The sequence below is a fragment of the Castor canadensis genome, chromosome 17 (assembly GCF_047511655.1).
Source record: "Castor canadensis chromosome 17, mCasCan1.hap1v2, whole genome shotgun sequence".
Taxonomy (NCBI): domain Eukaryota; kingdom Metazoa; phylum Chordata; class Mammalia; order Rodentia; family Castoridae; genus Castor; species Castor canadensis.
In genome coordinates, this window is record NC_133402.1 from 16,739,338 (window position 1) to 16,758,062 (window position 18,725).

The following is an 18,725-nucleotide window of genomic DNA, read 5'->3' on the forward strand; positions in this document are numbered from 1 at the left end:
AGTCATTAATGCCGCTAAGGGGACCCCACTCTTACGACCTCACCTAATTCTAATTACCTCTCAAAGGCCCCGCCTCCAAACATAGATGAGTTTGGGGGTTGGTGTGTGAATTATATTTCAATTTCTTTTTTTACCTGTACTGGGGTTTGAACTCAGGGCCTTGCGCTTGCTAGGCAAACACTCTACCAGGTGAGTGGCACTCCCAGTCCAACACAATGACTTTGGACAGACACATTCAAGCTGAAGAGGAAGGGGAAGGGGAAGCAAGGGGACATTTGTGGAGTTGCTGTGTCACTTGCAGAATTTTTCATTTGCTTCTCAGTGACTACTGTTACATTTTATAGCTAAGAAAAGTGAAACACAGGAAAAGGTATTTGAGATCAAAGAGAATGGGATTAGGACTTGAACCCAGGCCCATGATTTTCCCAATATACTATCAAAAGGCTTTCTAGCCCTCACAATGGAGCACACTTTTGCATCACAGCCTCATTCCCTGGGGGAGGGCCAGGAGGGCTCGGCATAGTGGCAGTGGGGTGGGGGGGAACAGGGCCTTTGACTCCTTCACTGGCTATTGCCTGAGAAGATAGGTGTTCTGAATTTCACTGCTGAGCCCTCCTCCCACTGGGGCAGGCACAGCGAGGGTCCCAGAGAGGCCTCTCAGGGAAGGGTTGGCCAGAGATCTCGCCCCTCCCTCTCCTCCCTCAGGCAGCCCCACCCCCGGGCTGGCCTCTGGGAACACCAGATCTGAGCAGGGTGGACACACTAGCTGGCTGTTGCAAGTCGCCATGGACCCTGAAGGTGAAGGGATAGCTCTGCCCTGTGTCGCTGTCTCCCTTACTGCCTGCTTCTCTCCCCATCCTGGCCACCCCTGTCCCTCTGCCCAGCTGCGGAAGACCCCTCTCCCCACTGACCTGTCTGTGGACTTCCTTCCCCCCCCACCTCCCTGCAACTTCACAGACTCCCAAAACCCTCTTCTCACTGTCTCCCTCCATGTTGGGTCCCCCTGAGCTCAGGGTGGGGAGAGGGGGAGGAAAGAAAGGGGCCTTGCGGCTGGGAGAGGGGGCGGAGGCCACAGATGGGGGCGGAAAGTGGGAGATCGCCCTGGGCAGCAACTCTGGACTCTGACCCCTCTCTAGTCACCGGGGAGAAGCAGAGGGTAAAAGTCCTGCAGCTGTGGCAGTGGGGGAGGGGGGGCTGTGAGCCCCTGCATAGGAAAAACCCCATGTCTGCAGGGGATCCAGACAGGCACAGGCTGTGACATTGGCAGGTCCCTGAGTTCTCAGAGTCTCATTTCCTTGCATCTGTAAAAATGTAATAGTTCTCAAGCTTGTTAGAACGGATGACAGGGGGCCCTTCTTTGAACCCCCTGCATTTCCACATTCTCTCCCCAAGCATGTTCTTTCTCCCCGTTTGGGTCTTTCTGGCTCTTTATGTAGCCCAGGTTGGCCTCGAACTCATGATCCTCCTGCCAACAGCCTCCCAAGTGCAGGGATTATAGATGTGTACTACCAGGCCCTGCCCCAGACCTAGATTTTTAAAATCTAGGTCTTTAAAATCTCAAGAATTCATGGACATCCATGGGCAAGGCACCCACCTCTGTGGCCTGTCCATCAGGTAGACGGGAATGACCTTGTACTTGGCCTCACTATGCTTGGTTTCCTCCTATGAAGTGAAGAGAGCACCTTCTGGCAGCATTGTGGGGAGGACTATTCATAACCAAGTTCCTAGCTCACGGAAATCACCAGAAGTAGTTAGGCTGGAGATGTGGTTCCTTGTCACTGTCGCTCCACCTCTGATCCCCTCGGTTTCCAGTTTCATGTTTAGAACTCCAGATGGGAGTCCCTGACAGCTCACTTTTCCCTGTACACAGTCACTGTGTTCCTTGAACTTACCTCCTTTAAGTCACCAGTCCTCGTCCCTCTCTGTTTCCATGGCCTGGTCCCTCACCCCACAGTGGGGACAGTCTGTCTGGAGGGCTTTTTTGCATCTACAGCTGCCTCATGCCTGTGACCACAGTGAATGTTTAACTCTGACCCTAGTGGGAAAGCCAGCACTAGGGTCACTGACCTGTGTGAACTAAGCCAGGAAGAAGCAGCCAAGGGAATGAGGCATGGGCTGGGGATGCGGGGAAAACAAGGGACAAGAGCAGGGCAGAGCAGCTGGCAAGGGTGGATAAAGAGCAGTCAGACTAGACCAAAGGAAGCATCCAGGTGACTGTGTCCTTTCCCCTTGGCCTGCAGAGGGACACCCTGCCATCAGCTCATCCCCACACACTGCCTCTTGTGCAGGCCCTTCCAATAGCTTCCCAAGTGAGAACCCCAGACACAATTTTTTTTTTCATTTTTCTTTTATTATTCATATGTGCATACAAGGCTTGGTTCATTTCTCCCCCCTGCCCCCACCCCCTCCCTTACCACCCACTCCGCCCCCTCCCTCTCCCCCACCTCAATACCCAGCAGAAACTATTTTGCCCTTATTTCTAATTTTGTTGTAGAGAGAGTATAAGCAATGATAGGAAGGAACAAGGGTTTTTGCTGGTTGAGATAAGGATAGCTATACAGGGCATTGACTCACATTGATTTCCTGTGCGTGTGTGTTACCTTCTAGGTTAATTCTTTTTGATCTAACCTTTTCTCTAGTACCTGTTCCCCTTTTCCTATTGGCCTCAGTTGCTTTAAGGTATCTGCTTTAGTTTCTCTGCGTTAAGGGCAACAAATGCTAGCTAGTTTTTTAGGTGCCCAGACACAATTTAAATGCTGAAATTTCACCAGTCTTTTTTTTTTTTTTTTTCCCCTTCTTTTTTTGGCAGCATTGGGGTTTGAACTCAGGGCCTCATGGTTTTTTTTTTTTTTTTTTTGAGTCAGGGTCTCACAAACTATTTGCCCAGGCTGGCTTTCAACCACAATCCTTCTGATCTCTGCCTCCTGAGTGGCTGGGATTACAGGTGTGAACCACTGGCGCCTGGCCTCAAGGTTCATTTTGATCCTCAAAATTCTGTGCTAAAATCCCATTGCCTAGTTCTGACTTCTGCTCCAAGGCCTGCTTAACCTGATCCCATCAGCCTTCTTTTTCTCTGTTCCCTCCCTGCTGGTGCCTTCCTGAGCATCCTGGCCTGTGGCTTTTCCACTCTCTCTGCCACCAGCTCTTCTCCTTCTTGATTTTGCTCTTACACATTTGTATCCACTCTGAAATTCTACTGATTGGTTTTGCACTTAGGTGATGGTGGACCACCCTGGGCCTTATTTGGAAATCATTTCTCTTTTCTGGGGAGGGTGGGAGGGGAAGGAAAGAACGTTTGTGGAGAAGCTTTGGTTGTGACCAGCCTCTGTCTCCACCTTGTGTTTGTTGAATAAATTAACAAATTAATGAAAGAACAAAGATGCCAGAGTCAGACACCTGTGTTCAAAGCCAGCTGACCAGGCCTCGACTCAGGCACCTGATGTAAATCACCTCTCTCCATTCTCAAGGTGAGCAGTCTGGGATTTCTTTGTGGAACTGTCAGAGTTTGGTGACTTGCCTGTGGTCACCCAGGAAGTCAGGATTCCAACCCAGGTGTGTTTTGACTCTAAACGGGACATTCCTACTATACCAGGGGTGGAGCCCTGGAACCCTGAGTGTGGCTAGCAAAATTCTAAATTTCGATATAACAAACATAACTAAAAATAGACTTTATTGCCAAATTCAATGGCAGCGTGGGAAGGTTAGGTGAAGGAGTGGACCCAGGAGTCAGTCTGCCTGTGTTAATGATCCCAGCCTCATACTTCCCAACTGTGTGACCTTGGGGCAAGTTACTTTTGTGCTTCAGTTTCCTTATCTGTAAAATGGGGACAGTTCCTACCTTATATCGTACTTGTGATAATTAAATGTGTTAATATATAAAAATGCCTAGAATGAGCCAGACACCAGTGGCTTACGCCTGTACTCCTAACTACTCAGAAGGCAGAGATCAGGAGGATCACAGTTTGAAGCCAGCCTGGGCAAATAGTTCTCAAGCCCTATCTCAAAAAAACCCATCACAAAAAAGGGCTGGTGGAGTAGCTCAAACAGTAAGAGCACCCTTGGCAATTGTGAGGTTCTGAGTTCAAATCCTAGTGCTGACAAAAATATGCTTAGAACAGTGCCTGAAAGGACCATGTGAACATTATTTGTTGCTATTTTTGCACAGTATGTCCTACCAGATCTATTATAGACAAGTGACAAGCATGAGAGTCTGAATAAAATTTAGAAGGGCAAAATCTTGAAAATAAATAACTTCTATGCATTAATTTTCTTTCTTACAAATAGGGGAAACTTGTTGCTTGGTTTTAGCTACAGAATATTTTGGTTAGCCTCATCAAACACCTCTGTGCGTTACAAGCACGAGAGTAAAAAATTGTTCATATTAGAAACATTCACACAGTCTTTGCAGTAATGCAGTTATGTCTGTCTTTCTTTCCTTTCTTTCTTTCTTCCCTCTCCTTCCCTTCCTTCCTTCCTAGCCTTCCTTCCTTCTTCCACTTACTATGTAGCCCAGACTGTTCTCAAACTCATGCTCCTCCTGCCTCAATTTCCCAATTGCTGGAATCACAGTCATCAACAAGTATGAGCCCCCATACCCAGCTCATGTCTGTTTTTTCATTGGTGGTGTTGTTTGTTTGGTTTTGGTTTTTGGTGGTACTGGGGTTTGAACTCAGGGCCTCGTGTTTGCTTGGCAGGTGCTCTATCATGGGACACAAGTCCCCAGCTCCTCATATCTGGTTTTCTCTAGGTCTAGACTTGCTCATCGTTTCCAATGAAAGTGTTTGCTAAGTGACTGAGTGAATATGGCTGGATGAAAGGTCTATTTCTAACATCGTCTCTCTGCCCAGGAGCCACTGTTAGGAACAACATGGAAACAGAGCAAAAGTTGGTCAATAATCTAGGAAAAATCCAACAGCAAAAGGGCCAGAGATGAAGAGAACACTCATTATTCTCCCACAGCTGTCAGTTCTCTGTTTTCCTCTATATTACTTGTAAAGGGAGAAAGGGCACAAAAACTATCCCAATAACTGATATCCTCCTTTGGATCCCCTTGGCAACAGAGATGCCAGTTTTATTAATTTTTTTTTCACCCTGGATAACCAGTTAAAGGTCTCCCCTTGAGAGATCAAGATGACATACCACAGGATGAAACTGCCTTCTCTGAAGTCAGGGCACCTTGGAAGAACTTTTCCAGTAAGAGCTGCAGGGCTAGGAATGGGACAAGCCACAGCGCCTCTTGTCTCTGAAGCTCAAGAGACTTTGAGGAACAGCTGCTAACAGAAATCTCTTTTGCTGGAAATGCATGAACTGGTGAGCCTAAAGAGAACCAGATGTGTTTATTTACTTTTTGCAAAGCTCAGGAACAGAATGCCTCTGCACCAGGCTATCAGAGCAGGGAATCTTCAAGAAGTGGGCAAGAGGGAAACCAACCCAGGGGGTGGGGGTGGGGGTGGGGGTGGGGGCAGAGCTGCTGAAGTGTAGAAGTACCCAGCTGTGAAGGGGGAAGACCTGGGTCCATGTTTATAATTTTCTAGCTTAATCATTTTCCAGCTCTACTCTTTATTCTTTGCCATTTCCATGCCTAAATTTTCCATCAACAAATATGAATTCTCACTGGGTGCCGTGGCTCCTGCCTGTAATCCTAGCTACTCAGGAGACAAAGATTAGGAGGATTGTAGTTCAAGGCCAGCTCTGGAATATAGTTCACAAGACCCTGTCTTGAAAATACTCAACACAGTAAAGGGCTGGCAGAATGCCTCAAGTCGTAGAGCACCTGCCTAGCAAGTATGAGGCGCAGAGTTCAAATCCCAGTGCTGGCAAACAAACAAACAGAGGAATTCTCTGTACCTTGAAGGATTGTGGGTAGGATTTGTGACAAAGTATAAAGAGGGCCCAGTACATTGCAGGCACTGATGTTTGATAGCTATGATTCTCTTCTGTTCTCAGAAGCTCTGGGCTGTGCTACAAATTAGACTTAAGTTGTCATTTCCAGGCCGATTCTATCAGAGTCTCTAGGATGAGGCCCAAGGGTCTGGGGACCAGCATTTTGCCAGGCTTGCCCCACGAGGCAGAAGTTACAGTCCCTGTGCTTTGATATGGTGATTTAGAATAAGATCTATATATTTTGGTTTTCATCCCTGGTTCCTGACACAGAGCTCCTAATCCCTTGGAATTTCCTGGTGATAGGAGCACCTTCTGCTCTAATGGGGCAACTCCTGGTGGGCTTCTGGATGGGAGGGGGTGGAGGGTGGGGGTGGGGGGGAGGGAATCAGAAAGATCAAGCCATGATTAGAAGCTGGGACCTTCAGTGCCACCCTCTGTGCTCTGGGAAAAGGAAAGAGGCTGGAAATTGAGTTAATAATCAGTTATGTCTACTGACAGAATCCTCCACAAAATCCCTGAAATAAGACTGGGGGTGTGGCTCAGTAGCATGCCTAACATGTGTAAGGCCCTGGGTTCGATTCCCAGCACTACCAGAAAAAAAAGTATAAAAAATAAATCTGAAACAGCCTTTGGAGAGCTTCAGGGAGGCTGAACGAGAGTCTGGGGGAGGGGATAGGGCCTCAAAGCTCTGTACCCCTTCTCCCACACCTTGCTGTATGCATCTCTTCCACCTGATTGATCATTCCTGTCTTTAAAAATACCCTTTGTACGTGGTCAGCTGTAGTAAGCAAACTGTTTTCCTACTATCTCTGAGCCATTCTTACAAATGACTGAACCCAAGCAGGGGTCGTGAGAACCTCCAATTTGTACCCAGCCTGGGTGAACTGGAGACCTGCTACTTGAGATGGCTTCTGAATCAGGGCACGGGACTGAGCCTTTGACCCATGGGGTCAGAATTGAGCCAAACTATAGGATACCCAGGTAGTGTCGGAGAATTAGTTGACATGGGGTTTAAAAAAAAAAACAACCCATACATTATTGGGTTACAGATGTGTTCTGCGTTGAGTGAGAGGGCAGAAAGAAATGTTGTGGTTTCTTTTCTTTTTTTTTCATATACACCATTCTATAAAAACTTTCCTCCTGGAAGGCTGGAGACTCAAGTGGTAGTGTGCTTGGTAGGAAGTGCAAAGTCCTGAGTTCAAAGCCCAGTACTGCCCAAACATCAAAAACCCACTTTCCTCTTTCTTTTCCTTCTTTTTCCTTTTTTATTACAGAGAATTTTACACATACACAAAAGTAGAGAAGTCTGCTAAACCCCCATGCCCCAAGTCTTAGCCAGTCCAGCCCTTCTGTGTTCTCCTTTCTAAGATCTCAAAGCAGAGCAGCCTTAACCCTTTTTTCTACATGAACACCTTATCCTGCACTTTCTCACAGGTAAGGCCTTTTCTTTGTCATTCAATCACAACACAATTGTCACAATTAAAAAGTTTTCAAATTTTCCTTCATGTCATCAAATATCGCAACAGGGAGCAAATTTTCAATTACCTTATAAATGTTCTAATTTGTTTTCAGTTTGTGTGAATTAGGATCTAGGGCTAGAGATGTGACTCAATGGTAGGGCACTTGCCTAGCATGCAAGAGGCCTTGAGCTGCACCCCCAGCACCACACACACACACACACACACAGAAAGTGACTCCAAACAAGGAATATAGTGTGATGGGTTAGTGTATGTTTTGAGAGTCTTTTCATTGGTAGTTCTCTTTCTCACTCTAGAGACAACCAGCTTTCAGTCTACTGAAAGTATATTTCTAGCCCTTGTAATTTATTTGTTGAAGAGATTAGCCTATTACTTTCCTGTGGTCTGAATTTTGGTGGTTGTGGCTCTGTGGCATAGTTTAACATGTTCCTTGCTCTTTTTTTTTTTTGGTTGTGGGTTTTTTTTTTTTTGTAAGTGGGTGGTTGCTTTGTTTGTTTGGTTGGGTTTGTTTTGGGAAACAATGGGGTTTAAACTCAGAGCTTCGGGCTAGCTAGGCAACCAGGTCTGCAGCCCAGGCTCAGCTATTTTGTTGACTTTCATAGATGGTGTAGTGTTCTTCCATCAGGAGGCACCAGGGTCTGGCTTGCTGTCTCTTTGGCTTCTTTTTTTGCTTGATTTTTTTGAGACAGAGTCTCATTATGTAGCTCAGGTTGGTCTCAAACTTGTGATCTCTTCCCTTAGTCTTTAGAGTGCTGAGATTACAGAGATGTGTCACCATGCCTAGTGGCTTTCTGTCTTCTTGACATTGGCCTTGGATGTTCAGTACTTAGATTCATTGGTTCACTACGGGTTGCAAGTGGATCATGCCTTCATCAGAGCCTTGGTTCCTGTGTGTGTGTAAGTAGAAGTCAATGGCTTTTAGCAAATCAAGCCCTCAGCATGGAACATATTCCTCACCCCAATAAGAACCCATGCCATTTCTAGTTCATTCTCAACCCCCCCAGCAACCTCTCCTTTGCTGTCTGTCAATTTGCCTTTTCTGGCATTTTATATCAGTGGAGGCATACATGGTGTAGTGTGATCTTAAATAAGCATTGGTGCTTTTTGGTTTTTTTTTTTTGAGACACGGTCTTATTATAAGCCTAGGCTGGCCTGGAACTCATGACGCTCCTGCCTCCACCTTCTGCATGCTGGGATTACAGATGAACACTACCATGTCTGGCTTGAATGTTGTCTCTTTTCTTTCTTTCTTTTTTTTTTTTTTTTGCGTTACTGGGGCTTGAACTCAGGGCCTATACCTTGAGCCACTCCATCAGCCCTTTTGTGTTAGGTATTTTCAAGATAGGGTCTCTTGAACTATTTGCCCGGGCTGGCTTCGAACTGAAATCCTCCTGATCTCTGCTTCCTGAGTAGCTAGGATTACAGATGTTAGTCACTGGCGCCCTTCAAGCATTGATTCCTAACCCTCCTGTGTGTCAGAGTCACAGGGTGAGATGGAGCATGACTATTCCAGAGCCTGGATGCCTGGGAACCCCCCACCCCAAGATTCTGACACAGCTGGTCTGCAGTGGGCATTAGAAGCTGAGAGTCTGAAAGCCTTTCCAGATGATTCTAACGTGCAGACTGGGGGTGGGGGTGTGTGTGGGGGGGTGGAGGGTGGAGGGTCCTGCTTCACCAACATCCTCTGAAAGGAGTGGTTTACACCCTCTGCCTCCACTTCCTTACCTCTCATGTACTCTTGACCATGACTGTGTGGCTTCTGCCCCCACCACATGGCATCAAAAGTGCCCTGGCCACTGGGTGCCAGTGTAATCCTAGTTATTCAGAAGGCAGAGATCAGGAGGATCATGGTTCAAAGCCAGCCTGGGGAAGTAGTTTGAGAGACCCTATCTTGAACATACCTAACACACATACAAAAAAGGGCTGGTGGAGTAGCTCAAGGTGTAGGCCTTGAGTTCAAATCCCAGCACCGCAAAAAAAAAAAAAAAACCCTGCTGTGGCCAAGGCCAACCATTTTTAGTCTACTTTCCACTTGCTGTGCCACACCCTACTTCTTGAAGCCTCCCCACCCAGACATCCTCTCCGGGTTTGCTCCTCTATGTGACAGCCACACCTCTGCCTTTTTTTGGGGGGGTGCACTGGGGCCTCACACTTGCTGGGGAGGCACTCTCACTTGAGCCACCCCTCAGTCCATTTTGCTGTAGTTATTTTAGAGCTGCTGGTCTGGTGAACTATTTGCCCAGCTGTGCTGCAAGGAAACTGCCAGGAACTCTGAGATCTAGTTTCTGTGCTTGTCAAATGAAAATAATCCCCTGTGGGGAGTTTCAGATGAGACAGAGTACGAGAACTGTGCCCACATGCTGCGGCTGTCAGTGCCATTATCACCACCGCTGTCCACTCCCCCTCAATTTGCTCCTCTCTCAGAACAACTCCTGTTACTTGCAGCCACCTGGGGAGGAAACCCAAGGCTTCCCTATCTGAAAGCATCCATTCTGGTAGCTCCCACCCTACAAGTAGCAACCACATTGGACCTTCTCTCTGTCCCACCTCTGCTGCCCAACTTCAAGGCCTTATTGCTTTTTGCCTCCATCTCCTTTTGCATCCTCAATCCACCTCCAGTGTGCTTTCCTTCTGGGAAAAGCCATAATGGCAGCATTTCCTGGCGCGAAGTGCTGAGGTGGCTCCTGACTTAAGTAGTTTAGTGCTTTTCACTCCCATTTCTCCCAGGAGACCTTCCCTCAGCCCTCTCCCTGCCTGTGCTTGGCCTTTGAGCTCTGAGCACCTGCTTTTTCTGTCCCAAATGTCTTGCTCCTCTTCACACCTCTGCCTGGCAACCATTACTCATCCATGACACGTAGTCATCTTCCCTTCTTGTCCCCACCACTCTGGGGAAATGCTTCAGTCATTTCTTTAGCAAACACGCCTACTATGTGCCAGACGGTGCCTCTCAGGGCTTTGTAAATATTAGTGCTTTTATTTTTATAACAACTTATGAGGTCATTATTGTGATTATATTTATCCCTGTTTCAGATGAGGGACCTAAGATCCCCACGTGGCTGAGTCCCTGGTCCATGATCACTTAGCTAAAAGTGGCAGAGCCAAGTATTATAACGCAGGTTGTGTGACCCTAGGGTCTGGGCTCTGAGTCACTATACCGTGTGGTTTCTCTGATGGGATAAGCATCATTGTACACTTACTATTAAATTACACATCATGAAATTGCTCGTTTTTGATCTATAAAAAGCTGCAGATTTGGCTACTTTGTTCACCATTCATTAAACTCATTCCCTCTCTCTCTCTCTCTCTCTCTCTCTGTCTCTCTCTCTCTGTCTGTCTGTCTCTCACTATTTCACTCTTTGTATCTACATTTCATAATTGTTAATCTGGTTTATCTTCATAATAAACTCTGTTTTGTTTTTAAAAAAAAAGCTGCAGATTTGTATGGTTCATGTGCTGTGGAATACAGCAGAAAACAGTCAGCCTTAGAAAGAGGAGATAGTTTTGGAATGGGCAATGGTTAAGCAGGGAGCTGAAAGAGTATATGACCTAATGTGGGGGTCTGTGAGGGCCCCCTCTGAGACAGTGACATGTTAGAAAAGGCCTGAAGAGGAACAAAAGGTGAAGGGGCATTTGGTGAAGTAAGGGAAAGACTTCCAGGCACAGTGAGGCCCTGGGATACACAGGCCAAGGCCTAACAGGTGAGAGAAAAAGCTGCTCTCTCTGTCAACCATTGTGGCCCAGCAGTTAACCCCTAGCACAGAACCTGCTCAAATAAGGATTTGTGAAAAGAATGAATGAGAAATGGAAAGAAGGCAAGAGAGGTGGAACATGCTGTGTAAGTGGGGTTTTCAGCAGGAAAGTTACCAAAGAAAATCAGAAGTGGCAGGAATTAAGGAGGTAACATCAGATTTTATTCAGAACTATTGTAGTAGGGGAAAGGAGACCTCAGGAAAGAACTGGGCCCAACTCTGAACATGGTGTGGACCAGTGGGCATTCCCAGTCAAGGATCAGGATGGGATCAGTGGACAGAAAGTGGGGGGTTGTTTTTGATTTTTGGTGGATCTGGGGTTTGAACTCAGAGCCTCATGCATGCTAGGCAGGCGCTCTATTACTTGAGTCACTCCACCAGTGGGAAATGGGGATTTTTGGCTATAGCAACCCAACAGGCCAGGGTGATGCGATGCCTCTGGGGGATGGTGGTGGAGGAGGGAGTGGTCAGATGTTGAGGGTGATCAGAGATGGAGGAGGGAGGATGCTGGCAGTACTGACTTAGCAGAATTCTTGCTAAAGTTGCTGAAATTCATGCTAAAATACAGAGACAAACATGCAAGTCTTTTTCAAGGCCCCTTTGAAAAACAGTCTAAGGGAGTCTGAGCAGGGTTTAGAAGGAGAGTCTTTGAGTGGTCCATTAAAATTTACATTTTGTTTTTGTTTCTGTTTTTTTGTTTTGTTGAGTCAAAGTCTCACTATGTAGCTCAGGCTGCCCTCAAACTTGAAATCTTCCTGTCTTGGCTTCCCTAGCACTGGGATTACAGGTGTGCACCATCACAGCCAGCTTTATTGCTTTATTCTAAAAACAAGTTTAATGAAGTATAATTATAAACTATAAAAAAATTCATGAGCTGGAGGTGTGGCTCAAGTGGTAGAGTGCCTGCTTTGCAAGTGCAAAAGCCCTGAGTTCAAACTCCAGTCTCACCAAAGAAAAAAAAATTCATCCTTTTTTTTCTGTACAGTTCTGAGTCTTGACAGACCATCAGTTGCATAATCACCATCAGAGACAAGAGAGAGCCGGTCACTCAAACCGATCCACATGCTGTCCTGTGGCCAGCCACTCCCACACCCCAGGCAGCCACAGAGCTGGTCTCTGTTCACTAGGGTTTTGCTTTTCCAGGATGTCATGTAAAGAAACCAAATTAGACAGCAACCTTTTGAATCTGGCTTCTTGGACTTGGAGTAATAGTATAAGAAGCTCGTTCCTTTTTGACTGCAGAATTCCATTGTGTAAACGCATTATAATTTGTTTATCCAATGCTTACAAGTTGAAGGATTCAAATTTGCTTTTCGTTTTGGTGTTTTTTTTTTAATCATTGTTGATAGTTTGAATGCATAGAGAAGGGGAAGCCTCACCTCTGCCCTGACGTTCCCTGGCCTTTTCCCTAGCTGGATCCCAAAGTCTGGAGACTGAGCACCAGCCTGGGCACAGCCGGCTCAGATTGTGGGGATGTGGAGGAGGGCGGGGAGCAAACACTGAGGACTGGATCAGAAGTGGGGTGAGTGGGTGAGCGTGTGTGTATGCGCGTGAGAAACCAAACAGCCTCACAGGCCACCCAATTTTCCCCGCACCTGGAAAGTCAAGTGCACGGGTGGTGGAGCCGCGAGACTGCATGTCTCCCCCTGACCGACAGATGGCGCCGTTGCACTGCGTCTGGGTTCCGCCTCTGCAGTCGCAGCCTGTCCCATCCCGCAAGGCGGGTCCGCGCTGCACTCGGCGGGGAAGGACCTGAGACCACCAAGGCCATACCCCTTACTCGCCTGCGGTGCTGAAGCCACGTCTCGCAGTGCAGGGCTTCGAATCCACTTTTCCCACGCTCTTTCCTCCTTGCGCAGCCCCCATCTCTAGAGGGAGCACAGCCTTGCTACCGACTATAGTTACCCTGACTGCTCTACGCTAAGAAGGTTGATCTCACGTTATTCTTTTATTTTCATAATAATATGTAAATAAAAGTTAAAAACATGAGGCATGGTCATGACAGGAAGGAGTACATGTCTTGCTTTAAAAACTTATTTGAACTGGGCACTGGTGGCTCACATCTGGGTTCCTAGCTACTTGGGAGGCTAAGATCAGGAGGATCATGTTTTGAGGTCAGCAAAGGCAAATAGTTCTTGGGACCCCCATCTCCAAAATAACTACAGCAAAATGGACTGGAGGTGTGGCTCAAGTGGTAGAGCTTCTGCTTTGCAAGGGTGAAGCCCTGAGTTCAAACCCCAGTCCCTCCCCACACACACAAAAATTGATGCTTGTCAGAAGTTTAAGTCTAAGTGTCTTGTATTTCCACTTGCTCAATCCTGCCACTTTGTCCAGCGCACAGGGCCCCCATCTTTGGCACCAGCCCCTCCCCTGGGATCAGCTTGAATTCTGATTGGCTAATTGCCCAATTTAACAGGTTGATAAATATTTTGACTGTCACCCCTGAGTACAAGAAGGCAGCTCCAGCAACAGCTGTCTCTTTTTCCTTCCCAGGCCTGCAGCTCCTGCTGCCACCCAGCACCCTGGCAGCCCTGGCGGACTCCTGGCTCCGGGAGGACTGTCCAGGCCTCAACTTCGCAGCCTTGGTCACCGGGGCAGCCCCTTCACAGGCGGCGCTGTGGGCCAAATCCCCCGGGGTCCTGGCCGGGCGACCTTTCTTCGATGCCATCTTTGCCCAGCTCAGCTGCCAGGTGTCCTGGCTTCTCCCAGAGGGGTCGAAGCTGGTACCTGTGGTGAAGGTGGCGGAGGTCCGGGGCCCTGCGCACCGCCTGCTGCTGGGGGAACGCGTGGCTCTTAACATGCTGGCCCGCTGCAGTGGAATCGCCAGCACTGCCGCCACCGCTGTGGAGGTCGCCAGGGCCACCGGCTGGACTGGGCATGTGGCGGGCACGAGGAAGACCACGCCTGGCTTCAGGCTGGTGGAGAAGTACGGGCTCCTGGTGGGCGGGGCTGCCTCCCACCGCTACGACCTGGGAGGGCTGGTGATGGTGAAAGACAACCACGTGGTGGCAGCTGGTGGTGTGGAAAAGGTATGTGTCTGCTCCCACCCTCGTCACAGCCCTTCCAGAGAGCCAGCCACTGCCTGGTGACACGTGTATCCCCAGAGGTGCAGACTGGCCTGGACTGGAATCCTCCTATTTTATGCTTCCCACAGTAGCTGGGGTGACAGGCGTGTACCACCACACCCAGTTGTTGGTTGAGATGGGGTCTTTTGAGCTCCCTGCCTGGCTTGGCCTCAACCTAAGATCCTCTGGATATCAGCCTCCCAAGTAGCTAGGATTATAGGCGTGAACCACCCTAGCTACTCAGGAGGCAGAGATCAGGAGCATCAGTCTGAAGCCAGCCTGGGCAAATAGTTTGCAAGACCCTATCTCAAAAAAACCCATCACAAAAAATGGGCTGGTGGAGTGGCTCTAGTGGTAGAGCACCTGCCTCACAAGCAAGAGACCCTGAGTTCAAAACCCCGTACCACAAAAACAAAACAAAACCCCCACAAAAAAAAAAAAGAAAGAAAGAAAGAAAAACAACAACAACAACACAAAAAAATAAACCCAAAGGACAAATTGAGGGAACCCAATGTAAATGGCGCTAAGACCTTGGAACCATTACTTGAACTTGAACTCTCTCAAATTATTTGCCCAGCTGTAGCAGTGTTCTTAATACCCCTTCTAGTTCTAATAGTTAGACTCGAATTGAATTCGGCTCGTCTCATGTGGCTTAACCTAACAGAAAACTTCTCAAATTTCCTAATCAATCCTGAGTGTGTTATCCATCTAGGGCCTTTCGGGTGCCAGTCCCAGCTCCCCCTGCCTCAGGGCCAGATGCCCAGCTACTCACCCTCACCCTCACCCTTGTGGCCTGGCAGGCAGTGCGGGGTGCCCGGCAGGCGGCCGACTTCGCCCTGAAGGTGGAGGTGGAGTGCAGCAGCTTGCAGGAGGCAGTGAGGGCGGCCAAGGCCGGGGCCGACCTGGTCCTGCTGGATAACTTCAAGCCTGAGGTGAGCTGGGATCTGACTGGTGGGGAGGGACCATAGGGAGCTCTCATCTGCCCTCAGCTTGTGTCTTGCAGGAGCTGCACCCCACAGCTGCAGCCTTGAAGGCCCAGTTCCCACGCGTGGCTGTGGAGGCCAGTGGGGGTGTCACGTTGAGCAACCTCCCCCAGTTCTGTGGGCCCCACATTGACGTCATCTCTTTGGGGATGCTGACCCAGGCTGCCCCAGCCCTTGATTTCTCCCTTAAGCTGTTTGCTGAAGGGGCCACTCCAGTGCCCCATGCCCGTCGGTCCTAAAGCCAAAAAAGAAGCCACTGCACTGGGTTGATGTGGCTTGCTTACACATCTTTAGGTTCAGTGGCCACAGGACACACCAGTGTTAGCCTGGGCTCTTCTCAGTTTCCTAATCTGTGAAATGGGTCTAATAAACGTTGAACTTTGGGGGTGGTGGTGATAATTACCACATAATAAGTGTTAGAAATTACCATAGTTCATTTATTCCAACTGTTTCATAGTGAGACCCATCACACAGCCACAAGCCTGTGTGTACAGCTCAGAGATATATGATAAAAGTCTATGCTGAAATAGCCCCAAGCAGCTTTTTTTTTTTCCCTTGCAGTGCTGGGGAGCAAGGGGCCTTTGGCATGCTAGAAAAGCTCCCTACCACTGAGACATCCCCAGCTTGCTTGTTTGCTTGCTATCTCATTCCTTCCTTCCTTTCTTTCTCTCCCTCCCTCCCTCTCTTCCTAGGGTCTCACAATATAGCCTAGGCTGGACTGAAATTTCTGGGCTCAAGTGACCCTCCCACTTCAGCCTCCCATTTGGCCAGCACTACAGGCAAATGCCACTGTGCCTGGCTTTAAAACAGCTCTTTCCGCACGTGTAAAGTATAAACTGTAAGCAATAGAAAGGCATTGGTCATAGTTTAACTAACAGTTTTCCCTTTGAATAATCATGCCTATGTTTTACAAAGAATGGACTCTTATATTTTGGCATCAGGTCACTTGGGACGTTCCATTTGGCCAATGCCCATGTTGTGGTAATTACTGAGAATTTCAGCCAGGCACGGATGGCTCATGCCTATAATCCTAGCCACTTGGGAGGCTAAGATTGGGAGGATCAAGGTTTGAGGCCAACCTGAGCAAAAGTTAGAAAGACCCCCCCCCCAGTCTTAACAATAGCTGGGTGCAGTGGTGCCTGCCTGTAACCCTGGCTGGGGAGGGGTTGAGATTGGGAGGACTGCAGTTCCAAGACAGTTTGGACAAAAAAGTACTGGAGACCCTGTCGCAACAGAAAAAGCTGGGTGTGGTGGCATGTGACTGTCACCTCAGCTTCAGTGGGAAACATAAATGCGAGGAGTAGGACCAGGCTGGCCTGGATAAAAACTGATAGACTATCTTGAAAAAAACTAGAGCAAAAAGGGCTAGAGGGATGGCTCAAGTGGTAGAGCACCTGCCCAAAAAGTGTGAAGCCCTGTGTTCAAACCCCAGCACCGACTTTGGTGTCGGTGACAAACTTTCTAACTTCTAGGGTCTCCAGTGGACTCCACCTTGCATTATCCCATGAAAGAAAACCCTCCCACACTCAGCTGAAGGCCTTTTAAGATCTCCTCCATGGGCCTAACCTTTGGTGGGAGAAGGTGGTGTGCCAGAGCCCCTGGGACCAGTTGAGGGATGGGAATAGGACAGGTGGAGTCCAAGTGTTCAAAGGTCACACTACCTTCCTCAGTAGCTCAGGCTTTGGGGATCTACGAAGAAGACTGAAGTCCAGCTCCCCAGACAAACACACACCCCAAGTGCCTATTCACCTCTGTGGCTGCTTCAACCCTCACCTCAAGCCTAGGCTTTGCCTCTGTCTAACCCTTACTGGGCAGCTCCTGCAGGAGCAGAGACACGAGAGTTCCCCAAGGTGAAGATGGTCCTCAAGGTGACTCCTTCCAAGGAGGCTCTCCTTGGCGCTGCCACCACCCTCTCAGAACCCACTCTCTTCTCTGCCCTTTGCCACAAGGAGAGAAAAACAGCCCTTGCCCACAAAGGCCCCATCCCCAGGGGGTCTCTGAGGGTCTCAGACTGCCTTCAGGGAGGTACACTATCTTTTGTCCCTTCCTCAAATCTGGAGAACAGCAAGGGGCCTGGGTAAAGGGCAAATAAAATGATGAAAAAGAAAGAAAGGAAAGAGAGAGAGAGAGAGAGAGAGAAAGAAAGAAAGAAGAAAATGATGAGGGGTGAGCATGATGGTGTATGCCTGTAATTCCAGCTGCTTGAGAGGCAGAGATAGGAGGATCATGGCCTTGGGTGGCTGGCCAAAGTGAGAGAACTTATCTGAAAAATACCTAAAGCAAAAGGGCAGTGGGCATGACTTAAGTGGTAGAGCAAGCAACAGTCCCTGAGTTCAAACCCCAGTATTACCAAAAAAGAAAGGAAGGAAGGAAAGGAGGGAGGGAGGGAGAGATGTATGGAGGGGGAGAAGGGGGAGGGATGGAGGAAGGAAGGAAACAATGAGTTTATCTCAGAGGCAGAAGCCCCAGACAGGCCAAGCCTGCATTCTGCATGTGCTGTGCCAGGCTCATTTACTCATTTAAGCCTATGAGTTCTTTTCTGTCTGTCCTTTTTTTTTGGCGGGGAGTGGGGTGGGGGAGAACTGGTTTGAATTCAGGGCTTTGTGCTTGCTAGGCCTGTACTCTACTGCTTGAGTCATATACTCCCAGCCTAGCCATCCATATTTAGATGCTACCTTTGGCAGTGCTCTGTACCAAAAGAGTCAATCCCACAGGACACAGATTGAGGTTCCACCTGGGGCTACACCTGTGCTCTCTGATCCCCCTCTCCAGCCTTCCTCCAGGGGATGCATGGACACACTCAGCAAGGTGGCCCAGCTCCAGCAATCTTAGATCCGTGAGCCCCAGCTCCTCATTCCTGAAGAGGGAGCACCAAGCCCCATAGAACCAGGGCACAGCAGACTACCAGGGTAGGAATGTTAGGCCAGGGGAGTGATCTGGGGATTGGAAGGCAAAACATCTGGGATCCAGGGGGATTCACAGCCTGAGGGAGGCAGGAGTGAGGTGTGTGTACTATGGAGTCTCAAATTTAAATGTCTCCAGAACCCAAAATAAATGGGTAAAGATGTAATAAGACAAAGGAGGGGTGATGAACTGTGCCCACGTGTTTCAATTAAAAGAAAAAAATCTGCCAGGCTGAATCTTAAGCTCACCCTTGAGCTCAGAAATGGCTCAGACCTAACAGGAACTTCCAAATCTGAGGGCTGGGGAGGGGATCCCATTACAGAGGAAAGGAAATGGGTCCTGGGCAAGCAAAAGCCACCCACATTCTCTTTGTGGCGAGATGGATTTCCAGGCAGAGGGCACTGCATGGGCAAAGGCCCAGAGGTGGGAAGTGGCTTCTATTGTCTGCTGTAAGATTTGAAGCCGGGCTTGGGAAAGCAGGATGGCGAGGAGATGGGCTGATTCCAGACCACAAAATGGTAGGTCAGAGGGTTTGGACTCTGTGCCAAGAACAATCAGATTCAAGCGAGCAGATGAGGTAAGCATATTAGTAGCTTAACCCAGCCTACTGCAGGAACATATATTTGAGGGGACAGAGTGGCTGCTGGGAGCCAAGAACTACCC

At 48.5% G+C, this 18,725-nt stretch overlaps 1 protein-coding gene across 3 annotated transcripts; it reads left to right on the forward strand.

Moving 5' to 3' along the window:
- Positions 1-648: 648 nt before the first annotated feature.
- On the forward strand, positions 649-15,541 carry Qprt (quinolinate phosphoribosyltransferase). Of its 3 annotated transcripts, none has more exons than XM_020157527.2 (4): positions 649-798; positions 13,604-14,139; positions 14,976-15,107; positions 15,179-15,541. In XM_020157527.2, exons 1-4 carry the CDS (start codon positions 786-788, stop codon positions 15,395-15,397), a joined length of 900 nt encoding a protein of 299 aa, XP_020013116.2. In that variant the 5' UTR covers positions 649-785; the 3' UTR covers positions 15,398-15,541. The 3 variants fall into 3 exon arrangements, with proteins under 3 accessions (XP_020013116.2, XP_073916162.1, XP_073916160.1); XM_074060061.1 differs by lacking the exon at positions 649-798 and adding an exon at positions 8,111-8,258 and having other exon boundaries at positions 15,165-15,353; XM_074060059.1 differs by lacking the exon at positions 649-798 and adding an exon at positions 8,117-8,258.
- The last annotated feature ends 3,184 nt before the right edge of the window (positions 15,542-18,725 follow it).

What these genes read in the sequence shown, in the direction of transcription:
- Qprt (XM_074060059.1), top strand. Translation starts at nt 8,225, where the DNA reads ATGCCTTCATCAGAGCCTTGGTTCCTGTGTGTGT. An exon ending in GCCTTGGTTCCTGTGTGTGT is followed by an intron (nt 8,259 to 13,603) that starts GTAAGTAGAAGT and finishes TTTCCTTCCCAG; the next exon opens with GCCTGCAGCTCCTGCTGCCA. An exon ending in TGGATAACTTCAAGCCTGAG is followed by an intron (nt 15,108 to 15,178) that starts GTGAGCTGGGAT and finishes TGTGTCTTGCAG; the next exon opens with GAGCTGCACCCCACAGCTGC.